Source organism: Littorina saxatilis, linkage group LG14, assembly GCF_037325665.1.
Source record: "Littorina saxatilis isolate snail1 linkage group LG14, US_GU_Lsax_2.0, whole genome shotgun sequence".
Lineage (NCBI taxonomy): Eukaryota > Metazoa > Mollusca > Gastropoda > Littorinimorpha > Littorinidae > Littorina > Littorina saxatilis.
The window spans coordinates 41,823,527-41,846,593 of NC_090258.1; the positions used below are offsets into that span (position 1 = coordinate 41,823,527).

At 42.4% G+C, this 23,067-nt stretch overlaps 2 protein-coding genes across 2 annotated transcripts in view; both read left to right on the forward strand.

Moving 5' to 3' along the window:
• The window catches only part of LOC138947803 (uncharacterized), a 217,600-nt gene that overhangs the window by 143,702 nt on the left and 50,831 nt on the right, over positions 1 to 23,067 (forward strand). The gene's annotated exons all lie outside the window — the stretch shown is intronic.
• On the forward strand, positions 105 to 21,877 carry LOC138947804 (myosin heavy chain, striated muscle-like). Its single transcript, XM_070319362.1, has 8 exons — positions 105 to 548; positions 5,698 to 5,970; positions 8,454 to 8,957; positions 14,127 to 14,186; positions 15,220 to 15,357; positions 16,031 to 16,186; positions 17,283 to 17,465; positions 17,891 to 21,877. Exons 1-8 carry the CDS (start codon positions 219 to 221, stop codon positions 17,921 to 17,923), a joined length of 1,677 nt encoding a protein of 558 aa, XP_070175463.1. The 5' UTR covers positions 105 to 218; the 3' UTR covers positions 17,924 to 21,877.

Sequence of the window (23,067 nt, forward strand, 5' to 3'; positions counted from 1 at the left end):
AGGATCTGGAAGAGAGAGTGGGAGAGGTCAGAGTTACGCTTCAAGAACTGACGGCCATCCTGACTACCCGAGAGACAAATGTGAGGCGAGACATCACACGTTTGGATCAGCAGCTGACAGACATAGACCAGCAAAAACAGGCCGCCATTGCTGAGCTAACAGCTACCTTTGACGACATAGAGAAAGCCGAGAAGGCAGGTCGCCAACGTCTGAACGACATGATTGTCAAGACGAGCGCTGACGAGAAGCGGTCGGTGAGTGACGTCAGGAACACTCAGTTGGGTCAACAAGGGAAGCTGACGTTACACAAACGTTTGGTGGCACGATCCGAAGCGATCATTACTCGTGATGACGTCACTGATATGACCCCTGACATGGAGACGCTTGTCAAGGACCTTGACCGCAACATCTCCTCGCAAGCCAATGTCAAGGTCACGTCAAGAATAGAGTTAGCGATCGACCCAGCGGAGGTGACCCGGATTAAGAAAGCGTTGTCGGAACTGGGAAATGGGAAGTGCAGTTCTGTTGACGATGGTACCACTGGACGGGTAAGGAATAAGTAACAACTTTGAGAATATTACTGCTGACTTCAAAAACAGATTGTTAGGGCATGCCAAGCAAAGTTATTGAAAATTCTATATCAGAGTAAAGTGTATCAAGAGCTTTATCTACAAGACGCATTTGACATGTGAGTGACGCCCTTGTGGCTATGCCAGACGACAATTATCGCTCTTGGTTGCAGAATAAGGTTTATTTAAACAAGTTTGCTTTTTTTTAACTTCAAACGAAGGAAATATGAGATCAAAGACCAACAATAATGTTACAAACAAAACTTCATGAGAAATACCTATATTTTGTATAGTTAGTTTTAACATGCCTGCGATTGACTTGGTACAGAAGAGAGAGTATACTGATTAGAATGGTTTTGGTATTTATTTCGTGTTTTATATATCTAATTGTTCTTCGTGGTACCCCACAAGAATACACAAACAAAAAAGGTAAGTTATTGGAACGTGTTCTATTGACAAAACATATATCGACCAAACGGTCTTTTAAGTGCACAGACAATTGATTTTGAACCTGCTCTTTGTTTTTGGATTTGGTACCCATCAAGGACCGGCACGGTTGGCCTAGTGGTAAGGCGTCCGCCCCGTGATCGGGAGGTCGTGGGTTCGAACCCCGGCCGGGTCATACTTAAGACTTTAAAATTGGCAATCTAGTGGCTGCTCCGCCTGGCGTCTGGCATTATGGGGTTAGTGCTAGGACTGGTTGGTCCGGTGTCAGAATAATGTGACTGGGTGAGACATGAAGCCTGTGCTGCGACTTCTGTCTTGTGTGTGGCGCACGTTAAATGTCAAAGCAGCACCGCCCTGATATGGCCCTTCGTGGTCGGCTGGGCGTTAAGCAAACAAACACACACACACAAAACTCAAGGAAAGTTGGGCGTTTTTCCTTACGTGCCTACAGAACCGTACGTGCTACCCTATTTGTGACAAAGCATCCATGTCCAATATTATTGAGGCCTATCTACGATTCTGTTTGTGTGATTTTACATTCCTCAGTTCTTTAGGTCACTGCAAACTCAATCTTAGATTTATTGTTCAGAAAGTTAATTTCAATTCGCTGTCACAATTTACGAGGCCAAATATAGTCACTGCCACAGGTTGGAATTGGTTAAATTTTGTTTGGTCTGTGCAGAAAAGATTCTTTGGAACCTAAGACGAAATATTTGTCGAAAATAGAAAGTGGAAAGGTTGCTGTTAGGTCTTATTTGGCCTTAAATAATGTTCGGCAATTGATGGAAAATTGATTACAGTTCTTGACGTAACGATTACACCACTGTGAGAAAGTTTAGCGGTCTGACCAAAATGACGACATTGTTTTTAGCAACCTGACCAAAATGACAACATAGTCTTTAGCAATCTGACCAAAATGACGACATAATTTTTAGCATAATGACTAAGGTGACAACATATTTTAAGCAATATTCCAAAATGACGACATAGTTTTTAGCAATCTGACCAAAATGACGACATTTATTTTAGCAATATGACCAAAATGACGACTACCAAAATGACGAAAAAGGTTTTAGCAATAATGACGAAAATGACGAAATAGTTGTTAATAATATGACCAAAATGACGGCATAGCTACCAGTAATATGAAATACAAGTGTTGGCGTTTCTGCAACCGCCGATGTCAAACGGCATCCACGACATGGCAGACCGCTTTCTGTGTCTCAAAAGGAACTGTGCAAAGCAGGAACCTTATATCCATGTTTTGCGTGTCTGACAGATCAAGCACCTCGAGCAGAATGTCCAACAGCTACAACGCGACCTCAACTCGGCTCAGTCAGAACACGCTCGCTTCGCTCAACAGGCGACGGCCCAGCAGCAGGAACTCGCTGCTGCGCGAAACCGTGTGCAGGTTCTGGAACAGGAAGTGAACCACAAAGACGATCAGATCAAGCGGAACGAGCCTGATATTGCGTCATGCAACGATGATATCCGCAACAAAGGGAAAGAGGTTAGTACTTAAAGAAAGTGGAGAAAAAGTTGTGCTATGGAGGCCCAATTTCAAAGTGATTAGGTAGTTTTAAAAGTTACTTTTTCTGTTAGTTCAATGTTTGCTTTATCAGGAAAATACAAAATATAAAGGGCTTAACGCGCAAATATTTAAGATAACGACTGAAGTTTAAGCATAGGTATCAGATTTTTTCACACAAACACTACTGAAAAAGTTGCAATATTGTACTGTGAAAATGTAAACAAAATAATAATCAGATGATCACAAACTGAAGAAGAGAAATAGGGAAGCAAAATAGAACAATAAACAAAGTGATTTTACTTGGGAATTCGGAAAAAAATCCTTTTGTATCCATTTTGAAGCTCAATTTGAAGAATGAAACACCAACAAACATTGATTAAAAGTGTTAAAGTGATTACAGTGTTCAAAAATAGTGCTAGATACCAAGTTGAGTTATCCCTCTTTACCAATTTAAAAAAAAATACACCTCTTAACGCGCAACATTTTGAACTGTGATGCTTTTACTACCCCCACCCCCTTCCCATTTTTTCAGAAAAAAGTGCATATTATCTTCCAAATAGAAAAGCAGGGTAGTCAGATGATCAAAACCTTAAGAAGAGAAAGAGCGAAGCAAAATAGAACATCCAACATAATGATTTAACTTGTGTTTATTATGAGAAAACCATTTTTGTTTACCCATTTTTGAAGCTTAATTTGAAACTTGGAACACAGACAAACATAATTTAAAAGTGTTAAAGTGATTACAGTGTTCAGAAATAGTGTTAGATACCAAGTTGAGTTATCCCTCTTTACCACTGTTAAAAGAAATACACCTCTTGTCGCGCAAAATCTTGAACTGTGATACTTTTACTACCCCCAGCCCCTACCAATTTTTTTCAGAAAAGAGTGCATATTATCTACCAAATAGAAAAGCAGGGTAGTCAGATGATCACAAACTTAAGAACAGAAATAGGGAAGCAAAATAGAACATCCAACATAGCGATTTAACTGGTGAATTCTGAAAAACCCCACTTTTTTACTCATTTCATTAGCTGAATTTAAAGCTTGGAAGACAGAACAAATAAATTAAAAGTGCTAAAGTGTTTACAGTGTTCAGAAATAGTGTTAGATACCAAGTTGAGTTATCCCTCTTCATCACAGTTAAAAGAAACACACCTCTTGTCGCGCAAAATCTTATATTGTGATGCTTTTACTACCCCCACCCCCTACCCATTTTTCAGAAAAGAGTGCATATTATCTTCCAAATAGAAAAGCAAGGTAATCAGATGATCAAAAACTTAAGAAGATAAATAGGGAAGCAAAATAGAATATCCAACATAGTGATTTAACTGGTGAAAACAGAAAAAAACAACTTTTTTTAAAATCATTTTTGAAGTTGAATTAGAAGTTTGGAAGACAGAAAAAAAGGAAAAAAAAAGTAGTGGTTCCAGTGTTCAGAAATAGTGTTTGATACCAAGTTGAGTTTTCGCTCTTTATCACAGTTAAAAGAAACACACCTCTTGTCGCGCAAAATCTTGAAATGTGATCCTTTTACTACCTCCGCCCTCTACCCATTTGAACAGAAAAGAGTGCATATTCTCTTCCAATTAGAAAAATAAGTAAAAGCAACTGGACATTTTTAAAATACATTTTTTCTGTCAGTCCAAGGATTGCTTTGTCCATTAAAAACAAACTAGGATTGAACGAACCCATTTTAAGAAAAAGTTAACATGATAATTGATATCAGACTTTTTTATGCAATTACTACTGAAGATTCCAGACCAGGTAAAACAGTCATTTTATATCCTTTGTCACATTTGTTTTTGTTTTTTTATAAATCTATCTATAGCGAGTCTTGTCTCTTTGTGTCATTTAGTTATTTTCAAGAATTCTATCCTGGCAACAAAAACCCTCTTTTCGATCACATTCAATAGGGCACTTGTCAAGAAGGGTGTTGCAGGTTGCTAGCGGATGATGTTGCTGCTTGTTTTGATAGTGTTTTACCGATCGTCATAATAACTAGCCAATCACAGCCTGGCTGCGTCCTGCCGCTAGCTTCGAGTCTTTTTCACTGAACGATTGGCATTGAAGTGATCAGAATTTTAGAGAATTGTCTATTACTTTCACAAGGCTGTCCCTGCTGAATGACTTGCGATTATGTAACAGTGCGTGAGTCGCAATGATCCAGGTGGGAATTATGCACCGTGAATGTGACTCAACTCTTCCTCTTCCAGTCTCTCCCTTTCATTCCCTCTGTTTCTTCATCGAGTCGTCAGGTCAGTTATGTTTTAATCTCAGGGCTGGTGCGGTGTAAACCATTGTGCCTGCAGACACTTTCGATTCTATCTCGCTAAGGGGTGAAATCTTTTTTCAAATTGTTGTCAAAGTTATCCAGTTCTCACAAGTGTCTGCTGCTTGTGTCTCTTATTGTTTTTCTGCTAAATTGCCATTCAATGCAACCCCCGTCGGTAAGACTTCAGATCCAATTTCTAGGACACATAACTGCGAACAAAAGATTGGGCATGCTTTTCTCTTTTTTGACGATTTGCCTTTTCGCTTGTTGTGTACTCAATTCTTCATCAAAGAATGTTTATGGGAAATATCTCGCTCCACTATTTTTGAAGTGACCGTCTAAAGATTGCGCCCATAAGTGATTAGTCACTTCCTGCGAGATATCACTTGGCTATGGCGACTTCCTGCGATATATCAATAGGGTGCATGTTTGACCAATGGTTAGTTACAGTTTCGTCATGTGACCCGTAGAAACGCAATAAATCAATACATACTACTATGTATGGATTGGACATTAGATTTCCCTTCTTTAAACCATGTGACGTCAGAGGCAGGCAAAAATTCATATTTAGGCGGCCAGCCGAGACTACAAAATAGTTCCTGTTTGTGTGCGTTCAATCGTAAAAACGAAAAGGAATTCTAACCAGAATCGATCGATACATAAATGTTATTTGTATTTTTGACCAAAATATGACAATACACAGATCTCGACAGTCATTGTTCACCTCGACCGCTAGCGCGGTCTCGGAGGAACACTGACTGTCTTGATCTGCGTAAAATGTCATATTTTGGTCAACAATAGAAATAAGGTATATTGTGCGTCTCTGAAGCAACTGTGTGAAGCAGAAACCTTATATCCATGTTTTGCTTGTCTAACAGATCAAGCTCCTCGAGCAGAATGTCCAACAGCTACAACGCGACCTCACCTCGGCTCAGTCAGAACGCGCTCACTTCGCTCAACAGGTGACGGCCTTACAACAGGAACGCGCTCACTTCGCTCAACAGGTGACGGCCTTACAGCAGGAACTCGCTGGTGAGCGACACCGTGTGCAGGTTGTGGAACAGGAAGTGAACCGCAAAGACGATCAGATCAAGCGGAACGAGGCTGAGATTGCGTCATGCAAGGATGACATCCTCTCCAAAGTGAAAGAGGTCAGTGCAAATAATTGTTAAGGTTTCAGGCTGATCCAGATTTCAATGATTTTGATTAAAAATGGGGTCAGCACAGTGCCGCCTCAATATCTTACAGGCAATGTGCAACAACAAATGCGAATAATTGTATTTATATTTGAAGAATGGAACAGATCGGTTTTTTTAACCATTTTTGGGACCACAATTACTAAATCAATCGCTCGATTTTAACAAAACATTGACACAATGCAAAGCAGAGTCCACACAAAACATCAAACCAGACATCTTTTCATCGAAAAGCAAAACGAACCGTTTTCCCCGTGTGGATAAATGGCATAAGAACTGGTAAACATGCGTAAAACGATAGCGCTGTAAAGCCTGTTTCAAAGTATTCACAATCTGGGATTGTCCAAAAATAAATAAAAGTAAACCTTCATAATGTTTTGACGTACCCAACCCTTGTTTTATATGAATCTTGGCATTCCATAATAATGAAAAGTCTATGTCATTATTTATAAAGTCGTTCAATTATTTTGTTTTACACTTTTTTCAACACACTCTGACATTAACACAAGCAAAATATTTGACAATATAAGAAAAATCGATTTTGGGAGGTCAAACGGTATCATATCTCAATTGGAGGGGTTTTACAGGGTGGGTTTTATAGGGTGGGTTTTCCACTGGACTACAGTCTGTGGTACCTGGTATGAAAACCCTCTTGGAAGAAAAGACACCTTTAAATCAAGGACACTTCGTGGTGTCTTTATGTCAACGAACATACCTAGAACTTATCTGTGGTGAAAGGACACCTGCAGTATAGGATCAGTGCTCACTGTAGCTTAAAGGCACAGTAAGCCTCCCATTAACCATCACAGATACTGTCAGGCTTTTACACACAGTACCAACACCTTTCCATTTGAACACTTACCGCTTGAGAACATCCTAGGTGCCCTACGTAAAGAGCGAGCAATTTTCAAAGAATCTATTTTTGCGGATTGTCTGGCAGACAATTGGACGGTGCTCTTTTGCGCTACTGACCTAACTTTTAAAATCTAAATAATAAATTGACAGCTTGTTACACAAGCATTCTTAAATCATAAATTTTTTTTTTCATCAAGACAAGATCAGAACAATACGAAGTTTTGAAGGTTCAAGAAAAAAAGATAGCCCGGAAGCAGGGTCACGCAAGGTCGTGGTTCTCGTAGCAGGCGACGCTGCCTAGCGCCAGTTCCTCTGAACCGCTGGTTTACAGCCGTTTGAGTCATTGTTGCATTTTAGATTCAAATGTACACAGTCACGTGCAATTGCAGATAAGCTTACAGCGATTCGCATGGAAATCACAAACTGGCGGCTAAATTGTGAAAAAAAGAAACTGGATTACAAGGGTTCACGATGGCTCAGGGGTAAGATAAACCACGCAAAGATAAATTCTTTCCAAATTGCTCGCTCTTTACGGAGGGCACCTCGAATGTTCTCAAGCGGTAAGTGTTCAAATGAAAGGGTGTTTGTACTGTGTGTACAAGCCTGACAGTATCTGTGATGGTTAACGGGAGGCTTACTGAGCCTTTAAAGCCCCAGACACCAGGGATCGTACGATATGTTGTCGTGGTTGACCCATACAGTAATTGTCGTGGTCAGATCTTGCAACATGCCCGAAATCTCTTGCGAGTAGTCACAAGGCCTACGACATATTAAAGATGGTTTGGCGATGGGGACACGACAGAAGAAACACACTGTCGAGGTTATGTCGCACGTCAGGGAGTTGTCGGGCATTGTCGGGGGGCTGTGTTTCGCACAACAGGCGTGGGCCACTCGTGGGACGCCGGCCCCCGGATCAACGCCAACAGCACTATGTACACTAGGTTGTGCTGGAGTTCCGCCTGGCACCCCCTCAGCAGGGCCAGGCGTAGTCGCTCAGGTGGAATAGCCATCCTCTCTCAGCGGCGAGACAGTTTGTATTTCCAAGCGTTCATTCGCCTGAGCTATATACCCCTCAGAAAACGAAAATATGTTGCAAGACTAACGGACGACAGACTTGCAATGTTGTGCGAATCTCTTACGAAATGTAATATTCGTGAGACAATCTTTCAACTGTCTCATGACTGTTCTGAGACGGTCGTGAGACAGTCGTGAGACAAACTCAGGATATGTTGATACCCATGACAAGATATGTATCGTAAGACTGACTCACGACAGCCACAGGACATAGATACCACCAAACATCGTGCAACAAAACGATGCATGTCCAATTTTGCCCCACGAGGGCAAGTCGATGCCACGATGTTTTACATTTTCGTACGACTGTCTTGCGACGACCCCCGATGACCCCCGACGACCCCCGATGACCCACGATGTGCACAACTTTGCTGTGGTGTCGTGGCACAAATGCGTTGTGGGTTCGTTGTGACTGAAGCTGTAGGAGGGCCGGTCATGACAGGTACCATTGTCCTCCCAACAATGGCAGATATCAGTAATAATAATGAGTTGTCTGCCCTTTCCACCAGATGGAGCAACAAGAGCTCATGTATGACCAACTGCAGACAGACCTGCAAGGAGAGAAGACACGTCACCAGGACACGACCAAACAGCTGCAGGACAGCAACAAGGCCTGCAGCGCTTTAGCAGAAGAGCTGCAAGGAGAGAAGACACGTCACCAGGACACGACCAAACAGCTGCAGGACAGCAACAAGGCCTGCAGCGCTTTAGCAGAAGAGCTGCAAGGAGAGAAGACACGTCACCAGGACACGGTCAAACAGCTGCAGGACAGCAACCAGGCCTGCAGCGCTTTAGCAGAAGAGCTGCAAGGAGAGAAGACACGTCACCAGGACCCGACCAAACAGCTGCAGGACAGCAACCAGGCCTGCAGCGCTTTAGCAGAAGAGCTGCAAGGAGAGAAGACACGTCACCAGGACCCGACCAAACAGCTGCAGGACAGCAACCAGGCCTGCAGCGTTCTGGAAAATGACGTAGCATCCTACCAGCTTATGCTCAACGGGTTCGCAGACACGGTGAGAGGCGCTTGGTATATGCATGTTTTCCATACTCATCTTAGCTAACAAAATGGCTGCCCTTGGAAATAAAAGCTTTAACGTTGAGGATTTCGCAGATGTTTCTCATGATGTGAGCCTCCAAGTTTCCCACATAACGATGTTGTAATGATCTCTAGAAAAAGACGAACGTTAATTTCCCTTGTCGCATGATAAGGTTTGCCGGAATCGAATCTGTGACCCGAGGATTACATTCCAGTGCTCTTAACTCTAAATGTTGTTGGACAAACGTATTCTTTTAACGACATATCAATCATTCTCATCCCGTCCTCTCCAGGGCTCCCCACAGCGCGCGTCCCTGCGTCCTATACGCACTAGAAGCCGAAAACACGTACTGAAAATTCATGGACGCACTAGACTTAAAAAGAGCGGGTCCTGGGACGCAATAAATTTCTTCTATCGTGCGTACTGTAGATACAATTTTCAGACTGCAATCGTCCGCTATTTCGTACCTGAGGTACGTAACGGTTTTTCAGATTGTTCACGTCTCGTGCAAGCACCAATGTCCATTTCACGCGCGAAGGAAAGAAGTTAAAAAGCGATGCAAAAGTAGCTGTGCCCGACAAGGTTATGTACTTAAAAGCACTGGTTGCTCGGGAAAACAGTGCCGGGCGACTTAAGCGTTGAATGAACACAGAAGCATAGATCCAGCAAAGCAGTGGACGGAACAGGCAAACCACTGCCGACAAAGAGAGTGGAAAAGAACATTCACCGGGATAAGACTTCAAGATGAGAAAATGTTTCGTAGAACTTGCCAGGATGCAAACCCAAGTAGTCGTTCAAATCACTGTTAACAAAACGCGTTTGTAAAAAGGCTCAGAAAACTTCCAAAGAACGTGGGTTCTTGGCACAGAACCGCGTTCACACAGCAGGAAGAAGCTGCGTGTCAACGACTTCGGTCAACATCAATTAAAAGCATCACCATCGAAGCTCGCAGGGACGATTTTGACGGGAACGTCCCACTAGTCCGAGGGTTCACTAGTCCGAGGGTTCACTAGTCCGAGGGTTTACTATAGACGCTTGATTTTCCAGTTCGTCCCACTAGTCCGAGGGTTCACTAGTCCGAGGGTTCACTAGTCCGAGGGTTTACTACAGACGCTTGATGTTCCAGTTGGTGGCGTGTAGGGCAGCGTCCAGTTATTATACCGCCCCTTAAAGGTCCTTGTCTACATTTTTATACCGAAATCGCCATTTGACCATTAAAATGCAGAGTCTATTATCTACAAATATCAACAATACACCCCCTTTCGATCAGGAAAGACGAAGCCAGTGTAGCCGTTTGAAAATTCATTGTAGTATTCCAGCGTAGTACTCATAGTAGGATATCCTTATTTGGAAAATTCCAAGCGCAAAACTCCTCTCAAATCCCGTGCATTTCGTGCGTTTAAATAAAAGCGTGGACAGCGCTCCCGTGTCAAACTGTTGCAGCACTTGTTTGGGCGTGGCTATAAGCATTGTGACATGAATTTGATTGGTCAGTATTTTTAGGCAAAGCACATGTTCTCAGCAAACAGAAAACAAAATATTGGAAGCGTGAGTCACGCTACCCAAAAATAAAATCTGTTTTTACATATATATTGTTTTCTATAACTTTTTTCCCCATGGTTCATTCATCATCTGACATAACTTTTTAGCGAAATCTAACCATAAGATTATTGAAAAAAAGCAAAAATGTAGACGACCACCTTTAAAAGGCGGTATATAGGTTTCATTGTGTCTGTGTGTGTGTGTGTGTGTGTGTGTCTGTGTGTGTGTGTGTGTCTGTGTGTGTCTGTCTGTCTGTCTGTCTGACTGTCCGCAAATAGATATCCGATGTTTGAAAACCGATTTCAATGAAATTATGTGTGAGGCTGTAGTTCAACCCAGGCTCGATCCTCTCCATAATTCAGGTCGGTGGGATAACTAATTGACCCTCACGGGCAAAAGGAAACCCGAGGTGCTATATAATATGACTAAAAACTGTAGGCAGTTCGATCACGTAATTGTCCAGTCGGGGCGGTATCCTGATAAATTTAATATCCTTTCTTCAGTCAAAATATAAATAACTAAGTTTCTTGGGGGAAATAGTCTGAGATTTCTTCAGTCAAAATATAAAACACCACATTATCTTTTTGAATGAAAACAACTCAGTGTTTTTATGAAAATATTCTTCGATTTGGTTCCCACAGCAGTGAAAAACACACGCACACGCACATCCACGCACACACACACACACAAAATAAAAACAAATCAAATTGAATATCCTTTGTTCAAGCGTCTATAGTGAACCCTCGGACTAGTGGACCCTCGGACTAGTGAACCCTCGGACTAGTTAACCCTCGGACTAGTGGACCCTCGGACTAGTGAACCCTCGGACTAGTGAACCCTCGGACCAGTGAACCCCTCTCGATTTTGACGAGGATGAAGTCTTGTCCAGCGCATGCAAAGATGTTCACGGCGACAAGTCTAGGACGAAGACATTACCCGCTATTACGAGCTAGTCGTGTGACAGAGAGTTTTCTTGCACACGAGACTGTAGATGTTTCACGACGGCTTTAGCCGGAGTGAAACAGCAGCAGTCGAGTGTGCAAGAAAACTCTCTGTCACACGACTAGCTCGTAATGGCGATTATGTCTCACAGCTTCAACAGAGGAGAGAACAAACACGTTTTGCGTACTCACGCTTGATAAACCTAAACACAGGAGCAGCCATTGTGGAGAGATCTACTTTTTGACGAAAGTGACCGAACAACTATAAATGACGTCTCGGAATATGTGAATGACGTCACAGTCATCGTCACAGTCTGTATCTTTTGAAGCATCGCAATCTTCATGACGTCTTTCTGTGTCTGCATCCGCGAAATGTTTGTTCTTTCCGGGGTCTTTGTCATCTATGTTCAGAACTCTGTCCTTATAGTGTCAGACTAACAGGCCTCCTGAGCGAGCCACTTTCCAAGGGCAGCTAAATTCGCGTATGGAAACAGTACTGTCGTCTGGGATGCCGTTTTCAGTATTCTGAGCGTTGAAGAATTTGTAAAGAGAAGAAACGATAACAGCAGGAGAAATAAAAGTCGTGTGTGCATTTTGGGGTTTTTGGGGGGACGATTTCGAGTTTGAATCCGTTCTTGCACATGCTCCAAAGCGCGTAACATACATTATTCCCCCCTCTGCTTCTTTACCTCTGTAAACTTGTAGAGCTAGTTATTTTTCGATAATGACCCAGCAACCAAACAAATAACGAGCCAGCAACAGCCTGAATCCTCGATAGTGCAATGGGTTGAGAAGCTGTTCTGTTTCGGTACTACTTTTGCGACTGAAAAGTTCCGAACGCTCTATACGTACGAAGTATACATCTCTGGAGCAAACAATACAAACATACCGCATTTAAATTAACAACTACAGGCCTGAACACATGAATATCCATATAAAATCCATGAGTTCGGTTGTTTTCTGAATCTAGATCTGCTGTGCACAAACCGTTCATCACAAGCAAATTCCCAAGGCAAGTAACTCATACTCTCGCGACAAGAGTAGTTCCCCTTCTTTTAACTCAGTTTCTTCGACAACACTGACTGCAATCCGACGGTCAGTTTTCAACAATATTTCATTTTATAAACAGATCACACGCAATCAAATGCACACATCTCATCAATTTAAACAACATAAAGCGGTTTCATACACTATTTTCCCCAGAAAACTGAACTTCATACAGTAATTAACGTTGGAACACGGGTGCAAAAGTTCGTCTGCTAGTCCCATTTGACGCAAGAACATTATCTTAAGCGATACTAAAACATAAACAGAACACACAATACCTGCCTTTACCGCCACAGCAGAATAACAGCATATCTGTGTACTTGATTTTAGTCCAAAACAAGGAAACTGACAAGAAGTGTTAACAGAATGGAATGATTTGCACGGAACTATACAACCGCGCATCAATCGATCGCCTGCGCAGGTTGACTGGTTGAGTGAGTCGGATTCGATGAAACTTTCGCACAAAAACTCCTGTTTTCTTTGAATAACTGAAGAAAGGAGGAATAAAGAGGTTACACACCTCGTCTCAGTGATTATTAAAAATAATGGTCTCAGTTCGCGGTCATGAAAAAGCTCGCTGAAGCTCGCATTTTTCATGATCCGCTAACTTCGACCATTATTTTTAATAATCACTGAGACTCGGCATGTAACCTCTACATCTTGCACACGTTTGCTTTAGTAGTGGCAAAGAAGGAAAGCGTGTGACATAATGAGGATGAAAGTCGCTTGTTCATTTCAATGCTCGTTATTCTCTCAGGTGCCAGGAGAAAAGGTTCCGTACAACTCTCGCTTACTCTATTACACATGCCGTATACATAAAGAGCGATTACTTCCCTTTGGTTATTTGATATCGAAGACGTAAAGTTAACGATTTGAAAACCAGTCCATGAAGTTGGACATAGACGAGGGCCCCTTATGAAACACGCATTTGTGAGTAAACAAAGGATAACAAAAACAATCTTCGCTATTGACATACTTTTTGAGATATGTTCAGTTGCTTACAGGTTATAGTAAGCATTTTTTAAACCCTTTGGCTGGGAATGATGCTTGCAGAATTGACTGGTATAATTAAACCTTTCTTCTTGAGGTTGATAAAATTAGTTAAAATCAGATTTTGCTTTAACTAATTTCATGTTAAATTACAAGCCTGAGAATTTCTGCTACTCAGAGGGAATGTGAAACGGTTGTGGTGCAGCAGCCTATATACGTACACTGTACTTCATTGGAATATTCCAATGAAAAAGACACTTCGCAGTACACTATACGTAACCACAATGTTTTATAAGTACACTGGGACTTTTCGGCTTTTGGACCATTGGGACCCTCTAAAATTCTGCTGTGGGGGTCCATGGACCCTCTACAAATTTAAAGTGGGAGTCCCGGGACGCACTAGAAGGGGCATCCGTGGGGAGCCCTGCTCTCTGTGTTCAATTTTAACATCAACTTTTAACCACATGTTCAGAGCGTGTGTGTGTGTGTGTCTGTGTGTGTGTGTGTGTGTGTGTGTGTTTATCTGTTTAGTCTTCTGATTGATATCTAAATTTGGAATACATTTTAGGGCGGGATATGGAGAAATACATTTTGAAAAACTGATGTTTGCGATGTTTGTGACCAGGCACCGCCCAGGGAGACCCCTGTGACCGAGCCATCCAGACCAACACACCCACAGACCGAGGTCAGAGTTCATGTTAAGCCTGTCTTCATCTCAGTTCCTGTAGTTGTCAATGTCGTTTGTCAACAGACAAGCTGTAGGCATTTCAGCTTGCAGATACCAACACAATTATATTAATGAGTTCTCCCTTCCATGGGAATTCCCACCGCACTTATAGCCTTCTTGTGAGGGTGGAGGGAGGAGAAGGGAGGGAGCGGAGGGTAAAAAGGGGACTGTCCCAATGTTGTTGCTACCACAGGGAATATTTGGGGCATACACTATTTGATAGTCTAAACAGTGCATGCGAAACATAACATGCACAGGTAATGACGAGGTCAGGCTGACTGGATCTGCCGTCAAGTTTCACACATAAGGGCATTCGGGCCACGGTCTCATTTTCCGTATGTATATATCCAATTCAAACAGCCAACTTTTTGCAAGCACAGACTAGCTATGGAGCAGCGCTTGACTGACCGCTCCTCCTCTTCTTCCACTTTTCATCTCAACGCTAGTTGTTGTTGTTGTTGTTGTTGTTGTTGTTGTTGTTGTTGTTGTTGTACATGCTGATGTTCTTTTTGTAGTACTCTTTTTTTTCCCTCATTCATCATCATCACCATCAGTACCGACTGTACGTGAGCGTTGGAATGTAGTTTCAAAAGCTCTCGATCATACGTGATAGACAAAGCAATAGGATGATGATTTTGTCGCTCAACAAAAAACATGGTCACTCGGTCATGATTGGTGCACTGATGTCATGAGGACTGAGGACATTATCTTCCACAGGCTCTCGTCTTGAATAGAATCATCATCCCACGCAAACACGCAAACGCACGCACTGACGCCGGCACGTCGCACGCACTGGCACGTACCGGCTACACACTCACGCGTGTTTGAAGTGACCTTCACAATCAGTGAGAGCGCTGTAAGTGCTATTTCGCCTAATTAGTGCAGAAAGTACCAAGATGTGCAGTTCGTACATTTACGCACGTAGGTATCGGGAATCAGTTGTCATTCTAATTCTACAATCCATTAACAACATGTTGCTGTCACTTTGCAGGACTTTTGTTTCCATGACAACCACGGGACGGAAGTCGTGCTGAGTAACAACCAGCAGACAGCAGAGTATCGAAGCCGTGGTTTGAGAAATGGCATCGTCATGTCACGTGACCCCATGGAGGTCAACAAGCTGTATGAGGTGAAACGCACACACACACACACACACATACACACACACACACACACACACACACACACACGCGCGCGCGCGCGCGCACATACACACGTACACATGCTCACACACACACACACACACAAATACACACGCACGCACACACACACACACACATACATACATACACACACACACACACACACACACACACACACACACGATTCTATTCACCTTGTCGGACACGTTTTCATAGTCACGAGATTCGATCCTTGTAAAGCCCAAACGGTTAGCGAGGCCGGAATAAAGCAAGTATTCTTTCTTCTCTTCTGTTGTCTGTCTTCCTTTCTTTCTTTCTTTCTTTTTTTTCTGCCATTTTGATGTTCGTTATGTCTTCCTTTCTTTGTGTTTGTCTTTTCCTTTCTTTCTAGATCCTTCCTTCTTTCTTTCTTTCTTTCTTTCTTTCTTTCTTTTTTTCTTTCTTTCTTTCTTTCTATGCTGCCTTTCTTCCATCTTTCTTTCTTTCTTTCTTTCTTTCTTTCTTTCTTTCTTTCTTTCTTTCTTTCTATCCTGCCTTTCTTCCATCTTTCTTTCTTTCTTTCTATCCTGCCTTTCTTCCATCTTTCTTACTTTCTTTCTTTCTTCTTCATGGTATGTATTCAGTTAGCTTCATCGTTCAGTTGTCTGCCCTTTGACATAGGTCCACATAACGAAAAGAGGCAAAAGAGAAGGGTGGGCACTATGTGTGGGAGTGGTGACGTCATCACCAGACAGCCTGAGACTGCCAAGCGGGGCTGGGGGCTGGCAGAGTGCTGTGGTTGTCTACAGTGGTTCTTTCTCTGACCATGGTGATCTGGTGAGTTGCGTTCATTGTCATTCCTGCTGGCGAACGCTTGTGTATGTGTGTGTGTGTGTGTAACCTAGATGGTGGGTTCAAGTGCTAGTCTTTCGGATGAGACGAAAAACCGAGGTCCCTTCGTGTACACTATATTGGGGTGTGCACGTTAAAGATCCCACGATTGACAAAAGGGTCTTTCCTGGCAAAATTGTATAGGCATAGATAAAAATGTCCATCAAATACCCGTGTGACTTGGAATAAAGGCCGCGAAAGGTGAACATTCGCCTAACAGGCTTGAGGTTTGCTGGTCGATGTGAATGCGTGATATATTGTGTAAAAAATTCCATCTCACACGGCATAAAGCGCTTTTTCCAAATTGGAAATCCATAGCATCATCATTATAATCATCCTCATCTCATTAATCATCCAAAATTATATAGATTTTCCTTACACGGATGAGGCGCTATATAAATAAAGAGAATAATAAAAAATAAAAAAATATGTGTGTGTGTGTCAGTGATGGCGCTAATATTATTTTAAACCAGTACACAAACTTTTATGATTAAAACTATCCCCCCCCAAAAAGGTAGGCTAGTCATTGGAACCAGTAAGAGTCCAACTCAGAGTACTAGTTTTGTTGTTTTACCAGCGAAAAAAACGGTAGATCTAAAAATCAACCGGTAGGTTATACAGGCAGCGAATTATTTTCCGGTATTTTCTCATTTCAACCGGTAAAATACCAGTAACTACCGGTTGACGTCAATACTGGTGTGAGTGTGTGTGTGTGTGTGTGTGTGTGTGTGTGTGTGTGTGTGTGTGTGTGTGTGTGTGTGTGTGTGTGTGTGTGTGTGTGTGTGAGCGTGTGTGTGTGTGTGTGTGTGTGTGTGTGTGTGTGTGTAACAGTGTGTATGTGTGTGTGTGTGTGTTTGTGACAGTGCGCGTGTGTGTGTGTGTGTGTGTGTGTGTGTGTGTGTGTGTGTGTGTGTAACAGTGCGTGTGTGTTCCTGTTTGCGTGTGTGTATGTCTGTGTACGTGTGAGCAGTATCCACTAACAAAGTACAGTGATAACATAACCCCAGTAACTCAGCAGTCATCCAGATCTTTGTGGTTTCAGATAGACTCTGACATAGGAAAGGCCCTGAAGAACATACCGCCAGACAGCCGTGTGGGGGTGAGAGTTGTTCACGACGGAAGTCTCCATCTACACGTGAACGGTGCTGACCAGGGAGTTGTCCCCTGTCGGCCACTGCATGACCCATGCTGGGCACTGTGGGAGTTGACTTGTCGTAACCCAGAGGTGAGAGTCAGGAAGTGCTTCCGTCTTGACGTGTTCTGGTGATATTGTGTGGTGGATGTGTGCATGTGTGTGAAACTTCTGTTGCCGCCATTGTTCGTGCTATTGCTTTTGTTTTGTTTTTTGGTGGTGGTGACGATGTTGTTTGTGATGGTGGTGATTGTTGTGGTGGGGGTGATGATTGTGTTGTTGTTCTTCTGTATGGTGGTGATGGTGGCGACATTGTTTATGAAGGTGGTGTTGTTGTTCTTCTTCTCTTGTTTATTGTGGTGGTGGTGGTGTAGATGGTGTTGGTGGTGGGGGTGGTGGTGGTGCCCAAGAAGAAGAAGGTAAAATCACTTTTTAAACTTGCTCTGAGAGCAACTACAGATGGAAACGACTTATAGGTTTCTGTGTTTCCTCATTCAATTTCCTGTCGATTGTCACAGGTCACGACCCTTCCTGTGACCCACGTGGACTAGATGACGCCCTCCATTCAACACAAGACCCTTCCCGTGACCCACGGGGCCTAGAGGACGCTTTCCATGCAACACAAGACCCTTCCCGTGACCCACGTGACATAGAGGATGCTTTCCATGCAACACAAGACCCTTCCCGTGACCCACGTGACCTAGAGGATGCTTTCCATGCAATACAAGACCCTTCCCGTGACCCACGTGACCGAGAGGATGCTTTCCATGCAACACAAGACCCTTCCTGTGACCCACGTGACCTAGAGGATGTTTTCCATGCAACACAAGACCCTTCCTGTGACCCACGTGACCTAGAGGACGCTTTCCATTCAACACAAGACCCTTCCCGTGACCCACGGGGCCTAGAGGACGCCTTCCATGCAACACAAGACCCTTCCCGTGACCCACGTGGCCTAGAGGATGCTTTCCATGCAACACAAGACCCTTCCCGTGACCTAGAGGATGCTTTCCATGCAACACAAGACCCTTCCCGTGACCCACGTGACCTAGATGACGTCTTCCATGCAACACAAGACCCTTCCCGTGACCCCCGTGACCTAGAGAATGCTTTCCATGCAACACAAGACCAGAGGTTGTTCATGGCGTGTACACGTCTTGGAGTGGTGAAACTGATCAGATCAATAGAGAGAACGTGTCATTCAGGATTACGAAAATGGTGGTTTGAAAATATTTTTCTGAACATGTAAAAACAGACATTCATTATTTTTGAGTCACTTGAGAAAAAGTGACTCTATGTAATCGGTCAGTGTTAGTCTGTCCGGCCGGCCGTCCGGCCGGCCGTCCGTAGACACCACCTTAACGTTGGACTTTTCTCGGAAACTATCAAAGCGATCGGGCTCATATTTTGTTTAGTCGTGACCTCCAATGACCTCTACACTTTAACGATGGTTTCGTTGACCTTTGACCTTTTTCAAGGTCACAGGTCAGCGTCAAAGGAAAAATTAGACATTTTATATCTTTGACAAAGTTCATCGGATGTGATTGAAACTTTGTAGGATTATTCTTTACATCAAAGTATTTACATCTGTAGCCTTTTACGAACGTTATCAGAAAAACAAGGGAGATAACTAGCCTTTTCTGTTCGGCAACACACAACTTAACGTTGGGCTTTTCTCGGAAACTATAAAAGTGACCGGGCTCAAATTTTATGTGAACGTGACTCATTGTGTTGTGAATAGCAATTTCTTCCTGTCCATCTGATGCCTCATATAATATTCAGAACTGCGAAAGTGACTCGATCGAGTGTTTGCTCTTCTTGTTTTGATTCTTACTGATTCTCAGCCAGGATTTTTTCAATATTAAATAACTTGTAGAATACTGCATTCAGGCTGTTATTTTTAATACATTCATTTATTCATCCATATGTACATTTTGTGAAATGGACGGAATATTTCTGATTATGGTTGGATATTTACACACTGCAGAAAAGTTATAACGTCAAATGATTTGGTGATACTGGGGTGTAGAAATACAATACCTGCATGGAGAATGTTATATTTCTTGGTTAAAACTTGTATACATTGCAACATTCTTTCTTGACAAATTTAGATTCCACTATTCGACTTTAAATCAAAGTGTTTCCCTTCACAGAGGTTCTCTTGGGATTGTCAGACGAGTGTTGTCTCCCATGCCAACAAAAGCTTCCACTCAGAGAGTGGTTTGCTTCTTGGTTGGATACCATGGGTTGACAACTCTCGCTATCTCTACCATCAGACCACCGATGAGACACATTAGTGTCGAAACACGTGTCTGCTCTTGGTAGTAAAACTAAATTTCTCTGTTGATATGCTCTTTCCGTCGGGGGGTAGCTTCACTTTGCGAATCAGTTCCACCTGATTTCCCAAATAGGGCTATCTGTGAAGGGACATTTTCTCTCCCTTTAAGCTCATTCTAAGGCCAGCAAACAAAAATAGTCTGTTTACGGTATCCCGACCGACCCTATTTTTTCGCGCGACCCTAGACTTTTTTTGGGCATTTCCGGAAGAAGAAAAAAAGGAAAAATAAAAAAATAAAAAAAAATAAGAAAATAAAAAGTTTTTGTTTTTTGGCAAAATAACTTAAAAACATGATTTTTGGGAGAACAAAATAAATAAAAAATAAAAATTCCGACCTACCGACCCTATTTTGTTTGCCTATGTTACCGTAAACAGACCTTTTTTTTGGCCTAAGAGATTCCACACTTCGTTATATTTGTTATATTTAAAGTGTGATTGTTTTCTTTCAAAACTGACACATTGTATAACAATTGGATTAATTGATACATTTTGTTTAAATAAGATTGAGAAGTGAGACAGATTTGCTGTTCGAAATGGTAAAGAGCTCATTTTGAGAACTAAAATATTTAGTTTTGTGGCTGTGAAGGTGCATTTATATTACCATTATCACTTATTTGAGTTTGTATCCACCTAAAAATGCTTTCTTACTGTAAATGTAAATATTGACTGTTTGATTGTGTCTGCTTGTTGTATGTGTTTTATGTTTATCTGCATGTGTTTGTGCAGTGTTTTTTTCTGTCGATTTTTGACTCAGCTGAGCTGTGGAGAGTCTTAGAAATGACCGTGCAGAAGGTCATGTGTGGATGATAATCTTCACATTGAGTTTTTCTCAGATACTGTTGAACATTTCTCTTTGGTAATTCACATTGAGGTTTTCTATGATGCCGTTGACGATTCATTTATCTTTGAAACAAATCACATTGAGGCGTCTTGTCTTCTGATGCTGTTGCCTAATTCACATTGAGTTTTTCTAAGAGGCTGTTGAAGATTTCTCTTTCAAAATTCACGCACTGCTAGGTTTTGATGATTTTCAGACACGCCCAAGTTTTGTTGACCTTTGTCAAATTTCAAGGTCATAGCGAAGTGGAGTTCGGGTAAAAAAAAATGTTTTAATTTCTTTTTAAGTTTTGAAGCTAGAGCTTCGATTCTTAACATAATTTCTAGGCATGATGACCTCGAGAACTATCTAAAAGTGTCTACTCAGAGCGCTTATCTCCCTTTGTCTTTGTTATCTGATATTTTCTAATTCGTTTTATGAACTATCTAAAAGTGACTTTTCACAGCGCTTAAATCCCTTTGTTATCTGATGTTTTCTGTTTCGTTTTTGAACTATTTAGGACGTCTCTTTTTGACCCCTTTCTTCGAAATGACGTCATAAGTTCGAAATGACGTCATAACGGGAATACTCTGGTCACTAAACATTCGGTCACTTTCTCTGCATTTCTTCTGAGGAAGTGACAACGAATTTTGTCTCGGTGAATTCAACAAATCTGCAGTAAAAAAAAAACTGGGTCGGTATCGTATATTATTAAATAACTGTGCGGGTGTTGTTGACGTCCAATGTCTAGCCCAGTTACAGATTTGGGAGTTGTCCTACCACACGGCGCCAGAGAATATTTTTACTTTCTTGCGAGCTTCGGTTTGATGTACAGTCGAACATAACCTGGCTGACTACCTCTTAAACACGACCACCTGCACTCAGCGCCCATCCCAAAGTACCCCTGACCATTTTTTTTATTATTATTCTCTTTATTTATATAGCGCCTTATCCGAAGTTCAAAGCGATTTTCCTGGACTGTGCAGCTTTTCATAGCGACCACCTGACTATAACGAGCACTTGTTGTCAGTCCCTGTCCCAGATTCACACACTGAAGCGAGCACGTGAACAACAAACCCGCACAACTATTTAATGAGACACGATACCGATACTATCAGATTGCTTGATTGAAAAAACAGGGACCTACCTCTGCTGATCCTGTGTTTTTGAATAAGTTTTAGAAACAAACTGTACTGTAGACGTGAGAGGAACAATCAGCATTGTCAGATTCATACGTGTTTGTCGATCCATGACATCATTTGAAAATACCAAAATCATTTAATTATTAATTAAACGAATAGAAATTGATGTTTGTTCACTGCACTATCGAAGCCACTTGACTTCGCTGAACCAATTTGGTTGCATTAAAAAAACAGCGCTATTAGTATGCATATATATACAAATTACTTTGTGCGTGTGTGTGTGGGTGTGGGTGTGGGTGTGTGTGAGTGTGTATGTGTGTGTGTATGTGTGTGTGTGTGTGTGTGTGTATGTGTGTGTGTGTGTGTGTGTGTGTGTGTGTGTGTGTGTTTAAACAAAATAGATTTATTAATTACTTGGTCACGCGGTGATTTGATGATAACAGCCACACCCCGAACACAGATATAAAACAAGAGGCGAAGCCTTCAAGGCTCCCGTAAGAAATCAACAAACAGTAACACAAACTCACTCACTCCATCACACACACACACACACACACACAAACACACACACACACACACGCACACACACACACACACACAGTTAAAATTAACGCATCATATCAACTCCATATATAATGTTCAAAAGAAAGCAAACAGATAAAATGACTGTATTTGTTGTTGGTGTAGTTGTCCTTAAAGGATATATTGTGCAATCCACACACACACACACATACACACACATACACACACACACACAAACATACACACACAAACACACACACACACACTCACTCACGAACACACACGCACGCGCACACATACACACACACACACACACACTCACAAACATACCGTGACAAAACCGCACAAGCACGCACGTACACACATACACACATTTAAATTTCATCAGCATAATTGTTGCTTGCCCGTCGTAAATCAGCAGTACATAGGGCACTGTGTTCATTTGGAAATCTACCATCAGTTTATCTGTCTTTTGCACTGCAGACACTATAAGCAATACGAATAGGTACCTGCCATGTGGCCACTTTTTTCACTGCTGTCCTCAGTCCTGAAGAAGCAGCTGAAGGCCAAGGACGACGCCCACAAGAGCGGTGACGAGGCGCAGTTCAAGCGGGCCAAGTACGACCTCCAGCGGGAGATGCGTAAGGCGAGGTGGGACTACAAGTGCAAACTGGAGGAGCAATTCCAGTCCGGCAACTCTCGTGCTGTGTGGCATGGGCTCCAGGCGGTCACGAACTACAAGAAGAAGAGCCCCCCAGTAGCCGACGACCCCACCCTCCCTGACAAACTTAACGAGTTTTACGCTCGTTTTGACCGCGACAACCACACCCCTGTGACGGCGTCATTCCCCGACCCCTCGTCCCCCCTGCCTCCCCC

Bases quoted from the DNA above. Each gene is read 5' to 3' on its own strand.
- LOC138947804 (XM_070319362.1), top strand. From the start codon at position 219: ATGATTGTCAAGACGAGCGCTGACGAGAAGCGGTCGGTGAGTGACGTC. The intron at 5,971-8,453 runs GTCAGTGCAAAT...CCTTTCCACCAG, and splicing joins TCCTCTCCAAAGTGAAAGAG to ATGGAGCAACAAGAGCTCAT. The intron at 14,187-15,219 runs GTCAGAGTTCAT...GTCACTTTGCAG, and splicing joins CAACACACCCACAGACCGAG to GACTTTTGTTTCCATGACAA.